General features: G+C 38.0%; 1 protein-coding gene across 5 annotated transcripts in view; it reads left to right on the top strand.

Annotated features, from left to right (window-relative positions):
• NCKAP5 (NCK associated protein 5) overlaps nucleotides 1-20,459 on the top strand; it is a 371,875-nt gene that overhangs the window by 319,350 nt on the left and 32,066 nt on the right. For 4 of the 5 annotated variants that reach the window (XM_027679099.1, XM_027679100.1, XM_027679101.1 and 1 more), the window contains exon 16: nucleotides 19,215-19,529. In XM_027679099.1, the coding sequence (XP_027534900.1) occupies nucleotides 19,215-19,529 (315 nt within the window). Of the gene's footprint in view, nucleotides 1-19,214; nucleotides 19,530-20,459 lie in introns of those variants that run through there. The other variant, XM_027679102.1, reaches the window with a different exon arrangement.

Raw genomic sequence — 20,459 nt, 5'->3', positions numbered from 1 at the left:
CTCCCACAGGCACCAAATCTGAGTCTCTGATGGGACATAGTGGTTATGAAATAGGTTGGTTGTCATTCCCCAAAATGAGACTTTAGTTGTGCCTTGGGTTCACAAGGCTCTCTGTTAGCTGGGAAAGGTCATCCCTGTGGTCAGCCCTCCTGTCCACCAAAATCTTTTTTTCCAAAGAAAATAAATAGCTTTTTTTTCACCTTTTTAAGGGCTGATGACATGGATAAAGTGACAGGTATCTCTGTGGCCGAGACCTATACAAGTCCACAGTAAGTAGTGCTACAGAGAAGCCAGGCAGTGCTGCCCTTAGGAAATTCCTATAATTCCTACGAAGACCTTTCCATTCATATAATTTAGCTGAATTTTACCAGTTGCAAAAGCATCTTCTTCTCTCTACACAGTGCCATTTCTTAAATTCTCAGCACAGGATGACCAGCTATACCTATTCTGCCTTGTCAATCCATCTAGAAAAACTCGATGAGTTTGAGGACCTAGTTGGTAATGGGAAACATTATGTGCAATAGGTGGTATTGGCACAGTAGAAATAATAGAAGTCTAAGCAAATTTATTAACATTTTAACAATGAATCCTAATGCAGAATGTACCAGTCATTACTTATTTCAATAGGACAAGCCCAAGCCTACAAAATTAGAAGCATGGATCTGAGTGTACCTCCTGAATACTCCTATATCAGTGTCGTGCTGTGTTTAATTTCACTCTCATCAGGCTATGTTTTATCTTGCGTTGGTATTTTTGCTGCTGTATATCTGTATTGTTCTTTTTTGATAGCGAGCATTCCTAGATCTTTTTCAGATTCTTTTAAAATTCCTTGATAGAGGTTCTGGCATTTTTCTGATACAAAGGTTTTCATAGAAAGATACTGATTATTTTTACTGCTGAAACTCTTTACAGCTTTCAGAAACATTCATTTGGAACATTTACCCCTTCAGCTTGCCATTTTTAGTCAAAAGCATACACAAGGAAGAACTTTTGAAGATTATAAAGAACTTGGTGTGGAGGATTACCTGAGATGTAAAAGATCCAAATTTGGCTTTCTTTGTTATCAGCTTCTGATCTTCTGTTCTCAGAAGGAAAAGGGAATAATACAGGAAGGATGGCTCTGTAAATGCTGTGCCTCACTGCTGTCAGGCACATGACAATGAGCCAGGTCTTTAGTCTGATCAAAGGGGTCAGTTCATGTCTTGGTGGAGGCTTTTGGTCAGTTGTTTTTGTGCAACAATTTCACAGTGTTGGAGGTTCTTCCAGAACAGGAACTTCTTAGAAATCTTGAAAATTTCAGTGTGCTGTAAATTAATTTCTAACTGGATTTGTCATCATCATAAACAGTTGTTTTATAGAATCATAGAGTCATCATAGAATGGTTTGGGTTGGAAGGGACCTTTAAGATCATTTTGTTCCAACCCCCCTGCCATTTACAGGGATGCCTTCCACTGGACCAGGTTGCTCCAAGCCCCATCCAACCTGGCCTTGAACACCTCCAGGGATGGGGCAGCCACAGCTTCTCTGGGCAACCTGTGCCAGAGCCTCATCACCCTTATGGTAAAGAATTTCTTTCTAATATCTACTCTAAATCTACCCTCCAGCAGCTCAAGGCCATTCCCCCTTGTTTTAAGAAAACAAAGTTCACTGTGGGTTTTTAGCTGTTCTTTAATGAGTTTATTCTACTGGGTTTGTTCAAAATGGTTAACAAACTTAGAGCTGAACAAATTTATAACTAAACAGTCTTCTAGGTTGGTATCATGTAAGACAATGCTGGTTCATCATGTTCTAATAATGAAATACTTCTGGGTGTGTTAAACATAAAATGTGTAAAATTGCAGTTGCTGGGGTTTTAATGCATTGTCAATTGTTGATCTAAACAAATTTAAGTATTTTGCTGATTTTTTTGATCTGCTAAATGGAAAGAAAGAAGGAATGCCTAGTTATATATAATTTCCCTCCTCATATACCTGTATCTCAGGAACATATGAACATTTCTGTAGGAATCAGTCATTTATATTGTGCTATACTGTACTTCAACATATATTTAAAACATTTTGAAAGTTTTTAAAAATATGTTACACTCTGTATGCCTTTGCTGTACTATCAGTGAGGAAGTCAAATGCGGCCCTGGCAGCACAGATGCTACCAGTGCTCCCACCCCCACAGACAGCAGACCTAGGAAACCATGAAGAGTATCACTTTCAGGATCATTCATCTTCAGAGCTCTTTTCTCAAGCCCTTTGCAGTAAAGTAGTCGGGTTTTGAAAGAGGGATTATGTGGAAAATGCTAAAGTACCTACTAAGGGGAAGGACATAATAAAAGGGTTGACTTTCCCTTCATTTCTCGAGACTCCCCAGCTCAGACAGGTACAGCGGGGTCTCCAAATATTCTTATATATAAAATTCTTGTATTGAATATAAAGATGATGCATCAAGCTCCTGGTAGTATTGTTCCCATGTAAACATAAAAAAGCCTTTATTTTACAAAGGAAAAGAATTCTGTTTCCTTCAAGACACTAAAAGTGTCATTGTTTGTCTTGAATTTCCCTATTGTCACAATGGCCCAAAAACTCACAAGACAGTTACAGATGACACATAGAGAATGTAATAATTGGACATTTTGAGAAGAATAAAGCATTTGTTAAAAAGTTCAATGCTTCATTTTTCAAGTACTGTTTCAAATTAGCAGCTACTCCTAGAAAAGTATGATTGCATTAATTATAATGCATTAAGAGTTTTCATTGATAAACAGCTTCAAGGGAAAAGACAAAAATCCACGGCACAAGCAAACAAATGCTAATTACTGAAGAATTCATTCTTGCAGACAACTTCACATGGGAATACTATGGTATGAAATAACAGTATTTTTGGATAGACACAAATTAATAGGTTATTTTCTTTCTGGTAATATATCTCTAATGAACAGGAAATTTAGTCATAATTAATCATATCAGTTTTCAGTGTTGATATGAACCTATACTGAGGCTGAAGCAAAAGACTGAACGTGCCATTTTCTCAGACATCAACACTTAGGTGATTTACCAAACCCCATGTTTGGAAGTTGCATGATGATAATTTTTCTGGGTTCAGTTTTCTTTTCTCTTTGTTATCCCATATGGGTGACAAATTCTCTAGAGGAGCAAGTCAGCATGGAATATGCTTTTTGCTAATGATATGCTTAAGCTTCACACAAAACATAATCTCAGCATAAGGCTGATGAGAAGTGTCTGAGAAGGTTTCAAGTCTATTCTTAAATTCATACTCAGGTTTCAATACAAAGAAAGAGTATTTTTTGTCACAGATATTTCTATGTGTGAATATGATTATTCACCATAGTGGATTTCCAGCAGTCATTCCATCCTTAGCAACCTAAGTGAATCAAACAAACTCTTCTGGTCTAAAGCACCAAAATTCAGGGAGTACATGAAAGCATGGATAGTTTATCTAAAGGAATTGTTTTATTGAATTGGAATGTTTTTGGTTTCAAATGTTATATTTATTATGTCCCTGATTGAGCTAAAAGGGTAGATTCATTGTTTAATAAAAGCCTGTTGAGTTTTGACATCAAGGGCGTCACTGCAAGTAGATTTTGCCCTCAAAATGACATCACGGGTAAAAATAGAATGTATTTTAACAATCTGAATAAACCATCGGTTTGCTTGAGCTTTGTATACTAGAGAGCAAATATTGATAACATGATAATTGGTAGTAGCAATCCAAAATATATCTGGGTACTGCCTGCTGAAGTTGTGTGGGGAGTTAATTCTCTGAGGCAGGTTGGGGTTAGAATCCACAGTAGAAAGATTCACAGTTCTTGGAAAGAAATTACATAATTGATCCCTGATGTAACTGGATTGACCCCTGTTGTTTGTTTGGAGAATTTCAACTGAAATTTAGAGATGGGCAAATGTTGTGAAGATAAATGTAGTTAGAATTTTTGAAACTTTGAAAAAAGACTTGAGACTAATTTTTGTCAACTTGCCATTAGAGGTCCAGGTCAGTTGCTAAAAATTGATTCATCCAACATTAAATGGAAAACTTGTAGATAATACAGAGAAAATGCCTGCAGAGACTTAAAAGTGTTTGAAAAGTCTCTAGCTAGATAGAGGGTTGGGCTTCCACACTATCAAAGCAACATTAAAAGTGCATTGTAGACTTTGCTGCTTTGTGCTAGAACAAAAACACACACTGAGGTCAAGGGATTCTTTTGTATCTCTGCTGTAGCCCAGTGCTCAATTCCATTAAAGTTTTTGATAATCATCTGCCTTAAGGCAGGCTTTATCATCGTTCCTTCTGCTTTCCAAGAACAACCTTATAGAAGGGTTTTGCAGTGTAATTTAAAGGCAATCTGGTCAGAAAAAAGGAGAAACTTTTTCCTTTCTCTAAGAAACTTTTGGGAGATTTGTCATCTTTAGAGAGCATTTGGTTGAATCCCTCAGATGCCCAACAGTCCAAAAAGGAAGAGTTGTTGGTATTTTATATGTTGCACTGTGTTTTAAAATCCACCCCTTTAAGCTCTATATGCAGCATAGTGATCAAACTACATTTTCAGTAGAAGCCAGGAATGTCCTTCACAGCAAGTTTTATAGGTAAGCTGCTAGCTATTTGATAGCAATTTTACAGATATACTGATAGCAAATGTAGGACATGTAATATGTTGTAGATGTAAGTAGGTTTGACTTCAAATGAAATGTCAGCATTACAATTATTTGTATTGAGGTATCAAATATTAAATATGATAGCCCTGGCTTTATATTGTGATATTGTTTTATTTAGCACCCAGTAGCCATACTATGAAATTATATATATGATAATAAAAAGCCACACTTCATGAGGAGACTTTTCTATGAGGGGAAGACCTGCATTCTTTCTAGTATCCCAGATAAATTTGTTTGTCTCTGATTCCTCTTTTCTTTCTGGTTCTTATGTATGTTTTTCCCACAAATATACACATTTACTGCCAAGGGGTGGTCACTCTTTACTGCTTGTGCAACACCCCAGTATTGCCTCATTATCTAGACCACCATACAGAGCCTACCTTTTTGTTTCCATACCCATAACCATTTCTAATCAACAGTTTATTCGCTCCAGTGTCGTCTGCCCTTTTTTCTCTTGGTTTCTTCCTGAAATCTAGATCTGAGGAACACTAGAACTGAGAAAGTATGTTTCAGATTTCATTTCTGAAAGTGCAATTTAATGTACATACTCATAGCGCTCAGATATACAAATTATCCGGTGTCCTATTCCAAAGCTTGATGAAAACAATAGCAGTTTATCTGCTTGTTTAAATAGGCTCGCACCAAGCTTCCAGTAAGGGAAAAACACCAAACACCCCATCTCTGCTGAACCAAAGACTTGGTTTTATACACCATTGTGTAAACTTCTAAAACTTTGGGTGTTCTTACTACTGTAGTAAGTAAACAGCTGTTGAATTCATATTTTCTCATTCTTGGGGAATGGAAATAGATAGGAAGGAAACAAGCCTGATTAATGTGGTAAATACATTAAGTTTGACATGCATCATCCTAAAACATGTCCATTAAGTCTGACATACTTGAGCAAACACATTTACATTAAGGAACCCTCAAAACCTGGAGACAGATTAGGTCTGTAATGAATTACTGAGATAAACGTAACAGGATAAGTGACAGAGGAAAGATGGTGAACAAATTGAACTGTATTACGGCCTGTGCATTCAGTAAAGAGAGGTGATCCTTATCACTGTGGAGAGGCAAAAGGATAATCCAGAAGTTACTTAAATGCCCGGCAAATCTTTGGACGCCTCTAATGCATTTAATGAAGAACAATATTCAACTGATAAAATGTCTTCTGACCGCAAAATAAATCTTCTCTTGTCATGAAGTCTCAATGCCTGAGAAAACAACTTATCACTGTCAGTGTTAATTCCTTTCATCAAGCCATTGGTAGAAGTTGAGAAGAACCATTTAGCAATCATCTTATCACCGATATAGCAGTTGAATTATTCATTTACACATGATCAGATAAAGGAAAAATGTTTGCTATATCTTCCCCATCACCACCCAGCAAAGCTGTGGAGTACCTAGAAGTCTCTACATGTGAGGTTGCTGTCTGTAAAAGTCATCAAGGAAAACCACTTATCACTGAATCTGTTTCCAATCTGGGTTTGTTCCTATTTCGAATCTGCAAAATGTTAGGTTTTGATACAAGGTTTGATAAGCTATTAGATTTTTCATTAATCCCCTATAGGAGCAATGGTACAAGTATGCATAAATTTATTTGAATATCAGTAACAAAGCCATTTTCTAAAGCCCTGTGTGCATGTAGAAGCTTAGAGGTAGGTGTTAGATCTGTAGGTGCTGGCTGTATTGCTCAGTAAGCCTGCTTCCTAGGCTAGAGCCTTGAAATGGGAGTTACGAGGAGCAGGCAGCTTAAAAACATAACTTGCTATATCTAACCATCTTGGATGTTAATACAAAGGATTAGGTTCCCAATTGCTAAAACAATGATGAATTAATAAATTGTAAAATAAACCGCTGGCCTCTAGCAACATCAGGATACAAACTTGTTCATAAAAAAAACCCAAACCAAAACAAAAAAAGCCTCAAACCAAGATCACAATCTCCTTATGTATCATGGTCTCACTGTCCTCAGAATACTTGAGATAGGAGGTGTGTGTGAAAGCACACAAACAGAACTGATCTCAGCTAGATAAAAAGCAGTTACATTTATACTTTGACTTACCAAAATACCTCGGTCATTTCCTCTAACTTTATGCCACTTGATGCCTTCATGTAATATCCCCAGAGCATTTACATTTTCGATTTCATGCAGTTATCAAGCACTCTTTTGTACTTCAAAATCTGCATTTTCTGATCCTTCAACATGATTGAAATGACCTGTGTCTCTGGTTTGCTCACTTTTCTGAACCAGAGTAGCTAAAATGAGCCATCACTGAGGGGAAATCTTGTTTAATAACTAGTAGGCATTGCAAGAACAACTGACTGGGTTGTATGTATAAACATACCTGTAGGTTGGAAGTCCTCCTGCTCAGGCACTTCATCAGAATGGAGAGAGCTGAGACAGGAATGGCATTATGTGAGTTTGGGCCACTAGAAATGGGATGAATACTGTCTGCTGTACTGTGTTCTTGACTCATTTGGCATTTGGACATTTCTGCAGGGATTAATTTTGAAATGATTGTCTGGAGGAGCCTATGATAATAGAGTGAAACTTTCTGTGTATTTTTCTAGTTGATACTTACTTTCCAGGAAGATGATGGAGAGCCTTGCCAATGTGAATAATAAGAAACTAACATCCATTAATGTCTTCTAATTTGTGTCAGCTTACCTTCTTCACAGTCTGGCAAAGACAAATCATTTCTTTGTACTTTAAAGATAGTGCACATAGCGCTTGTCTAATTGCCAATTCTTCTGTAGCACTGCTGCAGCCTACTGTCTAGCTTCTCTTCCTTCTGTGGGGAGAATTAATATTTTGGATCAACACTTCCTTATTAGCCACAATGATTAGCTGCTAATTTCCTTCTTTGTCATTACATTTATTCATCCAGAAATACCAAATTTTATCACTAGAATGAGAAGTGTGGCTCTTTATGCATTATATATAGGATACAGTCTAATTATTATTCAAGATACTGAAAATCTGCTGGTCTCATTCAGGCTTAAAATGTCAATTAAACAGGATGGCCGGGTTCTTTGACTCTGAAGTTAATGCTTCTGTGTCGATTTACACTACTTTAACCCAATCTATATTCATTTTTATCACTGAAATCTGGACTGTGCCTGATTATCATACCTATTACAGGATAGTACATGCCAGTATTCTCTATAACAGTGTGAGTCGTTCTATTTGAAACTTTTCTACTTTTACATGTATTTTGCTTCTGGCTAGGGCCATCCATAGATGTGTGTATGAAGCTTCAGTCATGCATTTCCCATTAACTAATTCATACACCTGAAGTACAACTGAGCAAACTGAAAATCATTTTGATTGAGGGTGTGTTGAGTTATTTTAAACGTGTTTCATCTGTGCTCATGTGGACTTTGTGCTCCTTTTCTACAATGATACCTAGTATAAGTTTTATGAAAAATAAAAATAAAAAATTCACCTGTATTATCAATTGATTAAAAACATTATCAATGTTTGAGCTGGCATATGCCTTTCCAGATTCTCATTCTGAGGACAGGATGCCTATTCCTATTTTTTTTTGCTGTTTTTAATTGAGTTTGAGAAGCTTTGATTCATGTCTTCAGTCTGAGACCTGAATTGTTGACATTTGATTATGCAATTAGCCATCATAGCGGATCATAGAAAAACAGGCTCTTCAAAAAAAATCACTGTAAGAGAGAAATAATACCTATAGAATTAGTGCATAGCTTTTAATACTAGGTGAACTCAATTACTTCACTGTTAGGAAAAAGAAAAAGAAATCAACCAATATATTCATAGTGAATAATTTCTCTACTTCCTATCTTTAACAGGCACAGAGGTACAGTATTTTGTTTCAAAATGGTCATTCTAATAGTGTTTTTGTAGCACCATGTAACATGGCAGACTTTTTTTTTGCAAAAAAAATCTCTGTTCATTCTTCTGGCTTTAAATCATGATGGTTTCTTACTAGCTCCTGCTTGCGTGCAGTTGGTTTCACAGTCATTCAGCTGGTTTGGAGGAGCTGAACTTGAACTTGGGTACCAAAGTGGAAGGATTATAGTACACCTAAAAGTTACTAAAGGCTCTCTGCACTCACTCTGTTAATGAGTTTTCACATCATTAATTAAGATATAAAATCAGTCTGTTTCAGGTGTGCACGTATATTTTTAAGTGTTTGTTAGCTTTAAGTAAAGCCATCTGCAGAGCAGAAATAAAAATAAATTATTTAAAGCTTCATTTACTATTCAGGTGCCTTTAATTTCAACATTTTTCGTACTAACAAACAAAAAGCAGTGATGTTAAAAAATAAATATAGTATGTTCTCTCATGCATTTGCAAAACCCAGAGCTTCCTATGCACTTAGAAATTGGTCCATGTTTACCAGAGACAGCATTTGTGCTTAAAGCACAATCCTTAAGTCCTATCTGTTGGGAATAGAAAATCAAAGAAAGTATCTCCAAATGAGTGAAAGTAAACTCCAATTTATAAGAGAGTTGCTTAAGAGCAAGTAAATTAGTGCTTCCATCCTGCTATCCCTAAATGCTTCCAACGCACTAGTCAGTGAACAGAAACCCTCAGTGGAACAGCCAAATGCTCCCTTGGGCACTGTGTGCAGTCCGTGTCTCTGAGATGCTACGTGTGACCTCTTCACTCCTGCAGTCTAATGCAGTTACTCTTAAAATAAACCAGCTGCCTCTAATAATATTAGCAAAGAAAACAATCTTAATGCTTCTTGTAAGTGTTTTTCAGCTTGCTATTAATTCCTGAACAACCTCCAAAAAAGCTAAAAGTATCTCTACACAAGCATTGTTCATTGAAGAGATTACATGTTGGTTATACAGTGGCTGCCAAACATCTATGTTCTTTATCCTCAGGATAGCAGTGAGATTAGCTCTGTGTTTTAATATGAAGAACTGGGGCATGAAGAGAGAAAGATAAAGGCCTGTGGTTACAAGGAAAAGGCATGGCTGAGGAAGCCCTTAGCACCTGGGTAAATAATAAACCATCCTTTCTTGGGCTTTGCTACTCGTAAGTAGAATTCCTGAGAGCTGGGATATGTCTTTTTTGTTAGAGAACCACAGATGAAGGGAAGCATCCACCCATGTCTTGAATGAGCAATCCCCAATAAGATATTCCTGAGACAGTGTGCAATTGTTGGCTAGCAACCTTTACATTTCAGGGTACTAAGGAAAACAGAAGGCTTTGCTCAGTAGGGAAACAGAAGGCTTTGCTCAGTGAAAAAAGCCTGGGAAAGCCACATTTCTGCATTGCGGCAGACCTGTTACTTACCTTGGATTCACACCTTGCTTCAGATGTGAGGAATTCTCTTTCTTCTCAGCTGTTCCTCATCTGTAACTCTCTTAAAGATAGTTGCAAAGCTGTAAGGCTGATTGGCAAGTGCAGATGTAAAACCAAAGGGGGACATACAGCCAAAAAAGAATGGGGATAGCTCCCCAAAGTATTTCTAAGCTGGCCTCATTGACAGCCAGGCTGCAGCTGGACCTTGTTTAATTACCTTTTACACAGAGCTCACATGAGTTATAGGTCTCAATATATCTTTTCTAGTAGGACTAAAATTGTATCTGTTTCTAATATCCTGCCTCCTGAGAACAGTGAGTAGATTTTCAGGAAGAAAGTATAACAGCATAATACAGAGAGATCATTCCAGACATCACTGGTTGTGAGAGTTCCCCAACTGGAAAAGTACATGTAGACCTTTGTATTTAATAGACACTGAGACATGCAGTAGAAAATTCCAATTTCCTTTTCTAGCTCATTTTGTTCTCTGTAACAGCCCTATTCCACATAGCTTGCCACCATTACAAGCACGCAGGGAACAGATCTAAATGCCTGGAGGAGGATGGGAAGCACTTGTTAAAAAAAAGTCCGTAGATAATTCCTAAATTGGAGTACAATATCATTAGTACTCACTAATAATTAAAACTAATCTTCTGACTTACTATTAGAAATTTATTTTAAGGTGGGACTGGAATTAAAATGAGGCAGCAATTTTCTGTTTCAACTCAGAAAATACATTTCAGAGATGGGATTGTGGTCATGGAAAACTGTGAAGACAACTGACGGATTATTGGATAAGTGACATATTGAAGTTTGTGGGGTTTGAAAAAAAAAGCGTGACTAGGAAGAAAATAGAACACTGAATAAGTTTGAAAGTTTGTATTTATTTTATTATTAGTTTTATAAATAGGTATAAATTGTAATTCCAGATTCAAGCAGCCATGAATGAAGTTCACCTGTAGATCCATCATTTGAAAATATACAGTACAATCCTCTGCCCATTTACCCTTCCTTAGTATACATTAGAAATAATCCCATGTCACCAGTACAATGCCCATGGGAGTGTAGGGCTGTGAAAACTTGGGTCTTTTCTAGTTTTACCTAGGATAGCCTTTGAGGTTTTTTAGTTCTATGTACTGGTTATATCTCGGATCCAGATAGAAAACAATAATGCACTCATCTTTGACTAATTGGATCAAATTATAGTGTAAACTCAGAAGGAATAATCTACTTAAAATTGACATTGATTTGGCAGAAATACATTCATTTTTTTGTGGTTGCTTTAGCATTGCAGATGAAGAGAAGGATGTGCAAATAAAGAGATCTGTTTTGCCATCTGTAGTTTAAGTTCTTCCTGCCAATGCCACATGTAGCTTAAAGATGTTTATTAACTTTTAAAAGAATTTTACAGGGCCCTATTTACATTTGAAATATTTTTCTGAAAAATAGAAAAAATATTAATTTTTAATTTGGCATGTTTCAAAATACTAGAAAAAACTATGCTCCCTTTCTGTTTCAGAAGAAAACAACTATATTATCTTGTTCCCTGTGTCAGCTTAGTAGAAAGTCTTGAACTTTCTAATGCAAAGAAAGGTAATTTGTTAGAATTTCTTAGAATTTGTATATTCTGCTACTGATGGGAATCACATCCTTTCACTTTTACTGTTGTAGATACTCCTTGAAGAAAGCCCATTCAGTCTTATGTACCTCTCAAAACCTTTCAAGGCTTGAGTCTGTATGAAAACAGCTTGCTGGAAATTTCCCAGTGAAACTGTTCTTGATACAGCGCTATTTTTGACTGATATTTTATTCCTGAAAATGTCTGCTTTCTGGGGAAAATTCTGGTGGTTACTTTAGGCTTCAGCTGAAATTTGTGTCAATCATGTACAGTTTCGTAGGCCAAAACTCGAAAATTTATGTGAGGAATATCTCAAACCAGCTGTAGTGGTGAGCACAGGGGAGGATTCCACATTTTTCATGAAGTGGGATGCTTCTTTGAAAGACAATATGTCCCTGTGCTATGAGTATTATACATAGAAAGCCTGATGGAAGCAGAACTACCTGTAATCTTTTTGACCTAATATACACTTGTCCTCTTTGTTGCTTTTTATTCTTAATGTTAAGATAGATTGGCCATCAAAGTTAAGTAACATAAGCACTTCTGTAACTTTGCCAGCTCCAAATAGAAGCTGTTAGTTTGTGTGACGTTTGAAGTAGAAATCATATCTATTTGCAGTAGTTGTATCTGGTATCCATCAGTATGTTTCATTAGCAGCATCGTGGTTCTACCTGACGGGAAGTGGTTGAGGTTATTGAGCTGCTTCTGGAAATCTCGACCCCTCAAGCAGCACTGAGAGGCAGCTGCCTTCTCTCAGTCATGGCACAAGTGGGTAGAGAGGCAAAACTGCACTTAAAACATGATAGGGCCTGTAATTATTTCTTCTCAGGACCTGTAAGTCCTTCCCTGTGTGCCACCATCCAGAAATGTCTCCTCTTATTGTGTTTAATTTAAAATGGGTGAATTGCCTGACCATTTTGAATCATATTATGTATGCACAGGTACCTGTTTAATAGAATTGCTAATTGATGCCTTATTTTAGCTCTGTGGGTAAAACTGGATCTTGTGGTTTCCATAAAGATTTTTATGGATTATTCAAAAATCATAATAAAACTCACATATTTTTTTAACTAGATGGTCAAAATAACCATGAGTTATTTTATAGGCTTCTTAACCGTATGTAGAGAAGGACTGGTATGTGATTTGTGAAGAAACTAAGCATCTGTGAAACTCATTTAAGATACAACATAAAAAGACTTTATTAGAATGTGAATCTTTACCTGAGGAAGCATTATGAAACACTCTCCAGTTATTCAGTTAAAGGTTTGTTTGCAATAACATGTAGCATTATATCCCCCTTAGCAAAAGCATCTTTTCACATTATTGAAGAAAAGTGTATTCAGAAACTGTATTTAAAGGTACACCATCACGTTATGTCTTCTATTTTATGACATTCATGAAATCTCTTGGATGTGTGCTAGGACTCAACGTAGGTTCAACATTAGAAAGACTTACATGTCCCTAATCTAAATGAGGGACAGATTTTGCTCCATTGCTTATTTTGAATAATACCCTATTTTGCAGCCAGTGGTGTAGAGCTCAGCCTGAGGGAGGTTGGGCCTGCATTCTTTGTTTTGTGCTGGAATCAATTCCCTTCATTGTAGCTGTTCTATGTTTTCTTTGTTTTTTGTGTTTTTTTTTTCCCAAATTGGCTTTCCTTTCACATGCATTATATATAAAGAGGAACAGAGAAGGGGGCTGTATAACAGCATAAAGCAGCGTGGTACCAGCTCAGACTGAGAGCTCCTCTTGCCCTCACAGAGACCGATACTGGTGCTTCTGAAGGAACACAAGGTCAGTGCTCAGCTTCCCTGAGTATCCTCTTCCAGTCTCCAGTGATTTGTACCCAGGATGGTTTCTGAGCTAGAGGTGATGTGCTTTTGGTACCTTCAAGGCAATTGTTTCAGAAGAAGTAAAAAAAAGTTGAAGAATAATTAGGTTTAATGATCTGATGATGGCATTTAAGATGCATTTTTAAAAAATCTATGCTCAGGAGAATGCTCTAAGATACTTTAATGAACTCTAAGTTGTCAGTTCTTGACAGTGGGCTGTGTTTACTTCTAACTATTTGATTTTTGCATTTCAGAGGAAAATGTAAAAACCCACAGAAGGAGCTGCTATTGTTATTTTCCCCGGTGATGATCTCATTTTTAGAATTCCTGATACCTACCAGCCTGAGTTTATGTCCCTTTTCTATTCTCCTCTTGTCCAGACCCTCAGAATGCTGCACACTTTTCACAGATTCTTTCTGTTCCATCTGATTTGGGTGCTGACCCCATGTTGAAGAAGCCATGGTGATCTGCTGATACCAGAAAACATTGGCAAAGCACCAGTGATAATGCAATGTACCAAAACCTGTCCAGATGTAAAACTACCATCATGTCCAGCTGATGTAGGGTGTGAACATCTGTAGTGGTTTGAGCCAGGTTTTCCCCCTGAAGCTGAAAGTGGTAACCCCCAGGGGGTGGTGACCCTTGGGGCTTGACCAATCAGTGCTCCTGCAAAATATAAACATATCTCTGGAGACCGGAAAAAGAAGCAGTGGTACTTGTTGTGAGAAGAAGAGGTGGCCATGTTGTAGAGGCCACGAGGAGAAGGGGCTCTGGCCCCTTGGGGGCCTCTGCCCCCCCCAGCCCCCGGTTGGGGGGCTGCAGGGACTCAGAACTGGGCTGAGTGCCTGTGGCTAAGAGCTGGGAGAATTTCTCCCGGTAGGCAGCCTTGGGAGACGCTGGGAGCAGACGGAGCAGCAGTAGACACAGCAGCGTCCGAAGAGCAGTGGCAAAGAGCCAACTGATAAGGACCAAAAGGAGCAGCAGAAGCCGGTATGCTGCATGGAAGACACAGAGATGTCTGAAGAGAAGGAAGAAGCAGCAGCAGGAGTAGAACAAAAAGAGCCAGCAGCAGAAAGCAGGACAAGAGACCCAAGCCAGCGGCAGGAAGAGAGTTTCGGAGGGTAAGAACTGGCTCAAACCAAAACCCCCAAACTCGCTAGAGACCCCTCCGAGAAAGAGGAGGGGGTGGTGGACTGAGTGGAGTCCTAAAGTGCAGTATGCACTACAGAGAGGAGCTAAGAAGCTCCGGCCTCCTGAGAGCTCAGCCAGGATGGCCAAAGGAATGTGTGTGGAGGGGGTGACCTTGGGCTTTCCCCCCTTTGCTGCAGCTTCAGAGAAGCTGGCAGCCATCTTTGAAGCAGAGCACAGAAGCTCTGTGAAGGGGCTTGATTTCCCCTGAAGATACCAGACTGTCACGAAGACCCCCGTGTTTCGTGATATGACCGTGGTGGAACGACCTTGTCTGGGGTTACGTAGTCCACGGAAAGACCCTTCGTTTGGCGTCGAGGGGCCGAGAGGGGCTTGGAGACCCCCCTCGTGTGTATTGGCAAGGATCCAGCTGCAACTGCTGCCTGAAAGAGAAGAAGAAAGCCTGCTGCCTAGAGAGGAAGACCTGCTGCTCACAGACTGGAAGGGGTCTTTTCTTCTTCTTCTCTCCTGGACTTTTATTTGGAGGGAGAAGAGATTTGGCCCATTGTAAATATTATTGTCATGGTAGAGATAGATATAGAGTTAAGATTGTTTGTAATGTATTATAGTATTTATTCATGTGTATAGTCTTTGTAATATATTCCTTCCCCCCATATTGAGTCTCGTGTTTTTGTCTGGAAAACCCATCTCACATGGGGTTGAGATGTGGGTGGGGGGCTAGGAATCAGAATTGGATTTTGGGCCTGCTGAAACCATGACAACATCTCACCTGTAAAAATATTAAATCTGAAAGTTATTGAGAAGTAGGGAGCTTAGCAAACTTTCAAAAAACTTTCTATGCAGTGTTAATTCCCTTTTGTTGAGAAGCTTCTCAACATTAAAGGTCGTCCTCAAATTGTCCACAAAGCTCTTAGCAATGACCTGTCATCGAAAGATTTCCATGCATTTAGGAGTTTTCTTGTTCTCCAAAAAATTTCTGTAAATTCTTTCTTATTTCTGTTTTCAGTTCTGGAAATGTTCCTCTACAATGGGACTTCCAGGGGCTTCATTTTTGGCCCAGACTCTCCCACATGATGGGAGAGAGAGAAGGGGCTGTTTCAGTATTTCAAACTTTTGGTTCTAGTCTGATTTTCAGTGAAATGGCTGATACTGAGTCTGTCTGTGTCCACTATAAAAACTAAGTACCATTCTGTGAACTTCTTTCTTTCCTGGCAAAGAAAGAGGAGCAAAAAAAATCAGAAACAGGCAAGGAATTTGGCTGGTATGCCAGGAAGGCTTTGCAAGCAAATGTAATTAAGCTCATATATAACTCTTTTCAGGCTTTAATGTTTTGCAGAATCATTTTTCATCTATTGAGTAGTATTGTCACAGCATCAGAGATTTAACTTTTACGTATTTTCATTATGTAGTCTTGTGCAGCTCTCACTGATAACAGTCATTTGGAGTGTCAGTGCAGCTGATGAAATCAGATGGGCCATGAAGCTGTTTGAAAGCTGTCACTGAGATGTATAACATATTTTTTTATTTTGCAGTTGCTTCATAAAAGTTTAAAAACAACACAAGATAATGTATATTCATTCATTCAATAATACAAATTGTTATGAAAGATACTTTTTAATTTGTATTATACAGCTTTAGGGATGAATTAGTTACATTCACTAGTGAAAAATTAACATCCACAAAGAATTTGGTGCTCTACTCTGGATTTAGGATTAGGTTTTTTGAGGATAGTTCAACATATCTGAGTCACAGAATTCTTCAAAAATCTGTCTTTAAGTGTCACAATGGGAGCTGCTCAGTATTGAGCACTTTGAAAGGCAGGCCCTTTTGTGGTTTTTCAAAACTAAAAATTAGTAAGCTGTTTTAAAAATCTGTTTTCCACCTGGCGTATTGCCTTTATCATGGATAAAGTCTCTATGAAGGAAGACCATAATCGATTAAAACTATTTTTCCTTTTAATTAAGTGTGATTCTGCTGGTGTGCTCCTACGTCACTCTCCCAATTATTCTGAAAACAGCAGGAGATTGTATTTTCTTGGAAGTGTAGCCCTCAGTATTCATTTCTCTTGATTTTATGCATTGCTTTCATGGTTCCTTCCTAGATCTACACGAGGTAATAGTGGGCAAGACAAGTCCTTATGTCATTTTAAGAAATATGACCTCAGAAGAAAAAATAGTTTTCATCTTCCAGTTCTCCCTGAGCTGTAGCTTTTCTGTTTTATATAGATTTTGATCCTACTTAATTTTCCTGTAATTATTAGGAGGGAATGACTTTTTTTAGTTTCTCAGAGAATGCTCAGAAAGGAAACAACACTACAGGACCCTTCAAAGTCCCTGTGGACATGGGTTACAAAATCAGGTCCTACATTAACCATACAGATGTAGACGGGAGACTCTTCAGACTTTTATTTTCAGGAAGTTCTTTTTTCTGTGGTGCTTCCAGTTTACTCCATGTCTCTGCTGAAGAGCTTCTGCCTCTCCAACATAACTAGTGTTGCACAAATGTCTTTCTTCTGGCCAAGAGGCAACTAACGGAAGTCCTTTCTTATCCTATGTTATTCTATGTTATATAATATCTATATTCCCTTATTTACTAACTCTGTCACTGACAGTCTTTAGTCGAAGCATTTCCAGTCCATGTTAAACACACTGTTTAAAGTCAGTTACCTGCAGAAAACGGCAAGGGCAGACACCTAGCATGTTAACTTGCCTTTTTGCACTCCCAAGAGTAACAGTTAACCCACTTCTAGCTAGTATTTCACTATTCAAAAACAAAACAAAAAAATATGTCAGAGGAAGGATTGCCAAATTAAGAGAGTACAGTACATGGGTTGCCTCCTTTTGATGCATCAGAACCAAATATAATTGTTTGGGGTGTTATTTACGTTTCCTGGATAACCTTCAGGAACTTCTAAAGTCATTAGGGCACATTAGCTCAAAAATGTGATGTAAAATGTAGGTGCCAGCTAGACATGGCTCCCACAGCTTATCTCCTTTTACCTATGGAGAGAATTGAGTGGGATGCAGTAATTGTGTGAGGGAAATCAGAGTCACTTGTTGCCCTTCTAAAAGAGAGTGTATAGCATGTTTTGCTCTTGCAGTTCAGCCAGGCCCTGTAAGATTAAGGTCTTCAATATGACTTTCAGTCCTTCTTTGATTCTGAGTGACAAGGATAAGGTAATGAGGACCACATAAACATAGGCTGCTTTGCTTTTGACAAGAACCAAGAAATATAAATAGACATTTATCTGTAAGTAGTTTCTTACTTGCTATCAAGTAAGGCCCATTAGAGATGAAGATATTTAACATAAATGAGCATGGTAATGTTCTTAGTTCAAAAACAAATAGGCAAAACTCATAGGGGAGGAATATTTCCAAATTTTTGAGAGTATTAGAAACACTGCAGAAGAAAAAATAATGAAAATGACTTGTCAGAGGACTGCTAACTACAACAGACTTAAATAACAAATGGGCATATCATTAAAAAAAAAATCAATATCAGAAACACAGAAGATAGAGATGGAGAAGATATATGGGGTCATATTCTGCATCTCCTGCTAGAGTACAATTGTTCACTGCAGTATATCTTTTAGCTAGTGTAGCCTTAAATTGTTCAAAGCAAAGGAAATTCCTCTGCTTCCTTTGGGAGTGTCTGCCACAGACTGAAGATCTTGCTGTCAAGGGATATTTCCAGACATTTAACTTAAATTAAGCTCATTTTCCAACCATTAGTGCTGATTTTCCCTCCTTGGTGTTTATAGCTCTCAGAAGGACCTTGCCATCATAGTCCCTTCGACATTGTTTGCCCATTATGCAAACAAAAGGGAAGTCTCTGGAAACTGGTAGAGGGCAGGGGGTGCTGGTACATCCTAGTTGCTAGGATAGCAGTGTGCAGGCATCTACACTCGCATATTTCTCTGTTCCATGGTTAGTACAGCACTTTTCCAGTAGGATGAATATGCTGGAGGGCTATGTGGCACCACAGTGCTTCCAAACCAATTACTTTAAGGTATCTCTGACTGGCATTATGTTGGGAAGTGTACACTTACCCAAAATGGGACTTGCAGAACCAAGGCATAACAAAGAAAATAAAGGCATGGCTCTTGCCATCCAAGTTTTTCAGGATGCTCTGAGAGGTGGGTATCTCTGAGGAATTCTTAAATCTTAATTTTGTGTAAGAATAAATGATACATTTTAACACGCTCTTGTATGAGAAGCAATTAACAAAGCATAAGTATGGGAAGGCCAAACTTCTGTGGAGTGCAAGTTTGTGTCAGAAATACAGTACACTACTCAATCCCTCATATTAGTACTCCTCAGACTTTCTGTAGGCCTTCAAACTAAATAATTTAAAAATCCAAGCTGTAATCACTGAGACATGCCCGTCTTATTCATTATCACAGCATTACTCTGAAGCAAGACGATGTCAATGTTTTGGCACCTGTTGGTTGGTTTCATTGCACTTCAATGTGGTATTTCATTGTATTCAGTTAGACAGACATAGTTTAAAAAGCATACCAGTGACAGATAACAGCATACTCACAAAATGCAAAATGTTTTCCTTTCCTTGAAGCCTTCCCTTTAAAAGGCTCTTTTTTTCCACTGTCTATATATACCAGCAACACCTTTAGCTCCCTGCAATCACACTATTTTCCTGTGTCTTAGAGTCTTGCTGCCAGATGAGGACACTGGACAGTGGGATTGGAACCTTCCCCCTCCCTGACTCAGGGAACCGATCTACGGGGCGGCACATTTCTAAGCCAGAATCAACCTTGGAAACAGAAGCTCTTGCAGCATCTGAGCAAGTTCCTCCTTCAGCTTCTTCAGTAAAAGCCAAAACTCTTGAGCGAGAAGTGCCTTCAACAGCTAAGAGCCAGGAGTCTGTGGAAAGCATAATTAGTCACTCAACATCCGATCCGGCCATGACTGCCAGAGGTATACGACCTTTTCAAAGTCGCCTTCCAAAACCAGCTTCCTCAGGTAAAATGTCAATTATACCAAAAATTACTTTATTTCTGGCCTGACGTCTGTTTTCATTAGCAGAAATCTTATAATAATGGCAATTGATAACAGAAATGTTAAATGCAGAGCAGAAGATACTCTTTTTATGAACGCATAAGGTTAACAAGTTTGTGACCTGAGCCATATGGAAATTTCGTTGCACATAATGCTTATCTGAGGAACAAAAATTAGTTTAGTACTTAAATCCTTTTCTCAAGAAACAGTACTTGAAGAAAAAACATATGCCAGCCTTGGAATTTGACTTGAATAAGAATGTGGATGTTCAGCAACATTCAGGATCAGACTGTGGCAAAGTAAAAAGCGTAGCCATGTTGTGACACAGAAAAGATATATTCATAAAGACTGGCTTTTGATACCAGATTTGAACTAAAGACTCATTTGGCCTCAATGCATAAATTCTGTCCCAATGAATATACGGCCTTGACCTCAAACAAAACTCTCATTACTTTACTACATCACACAAATACATTTCTATATACGAACATAAAGTACCTTACTTTCACTTGTGAGCTAAGTGTGTGTTTAAGCTATAAAATAAAAGTTGACAAAGGAATGAAAGGACTAGCAATCCATCAAAGCTCCAGCAAATAACTTGGTATTAGTAAGTAGTTCCATTGAACTCTGTGCATTTTTTTATAAAAACATATGGACTATATAAGTTTTTGAAGTTTTTTTGTGTTATTAATATATAAGTTAATAACATTAGAAATCACATAGCATTTATAACGGGAATTTTCATAGTCAGCATGACAGATACAGTACAAAACACAGTAGAAGTAATTAGTTTAATAGAGAAGAGTACTGTTTTATCGTGACCAAGTGCAATGTCACATATTTATTGGGGTTATAGTGGTTAGCACTTTGTCAGTGTATTTGTTGCTCCTATAA

This window comes from Neopelma chrysocephalum, unplaced genomic scaffold (genome assembly GCF_003984885.1).
Source record: "Neopelma chrysocephalum unplaced genomic scaffold, ASM398488v2 Primary Assembly neopelma1_44, whole genome shotgun sequence".
Classification (NCBI taxonomy): domain Eukaryota; kingdom Metazoa; phylum Chordata; class Aves; order Passeriformes; family Pipridae; genus Neopelma; species Neopelma chrysocephalum.
The sequence above is the reverse complement of the archived record's forward strand: the minus strand, read 5'-3'. Positions and strand labels throughout refer to the sequence as shown.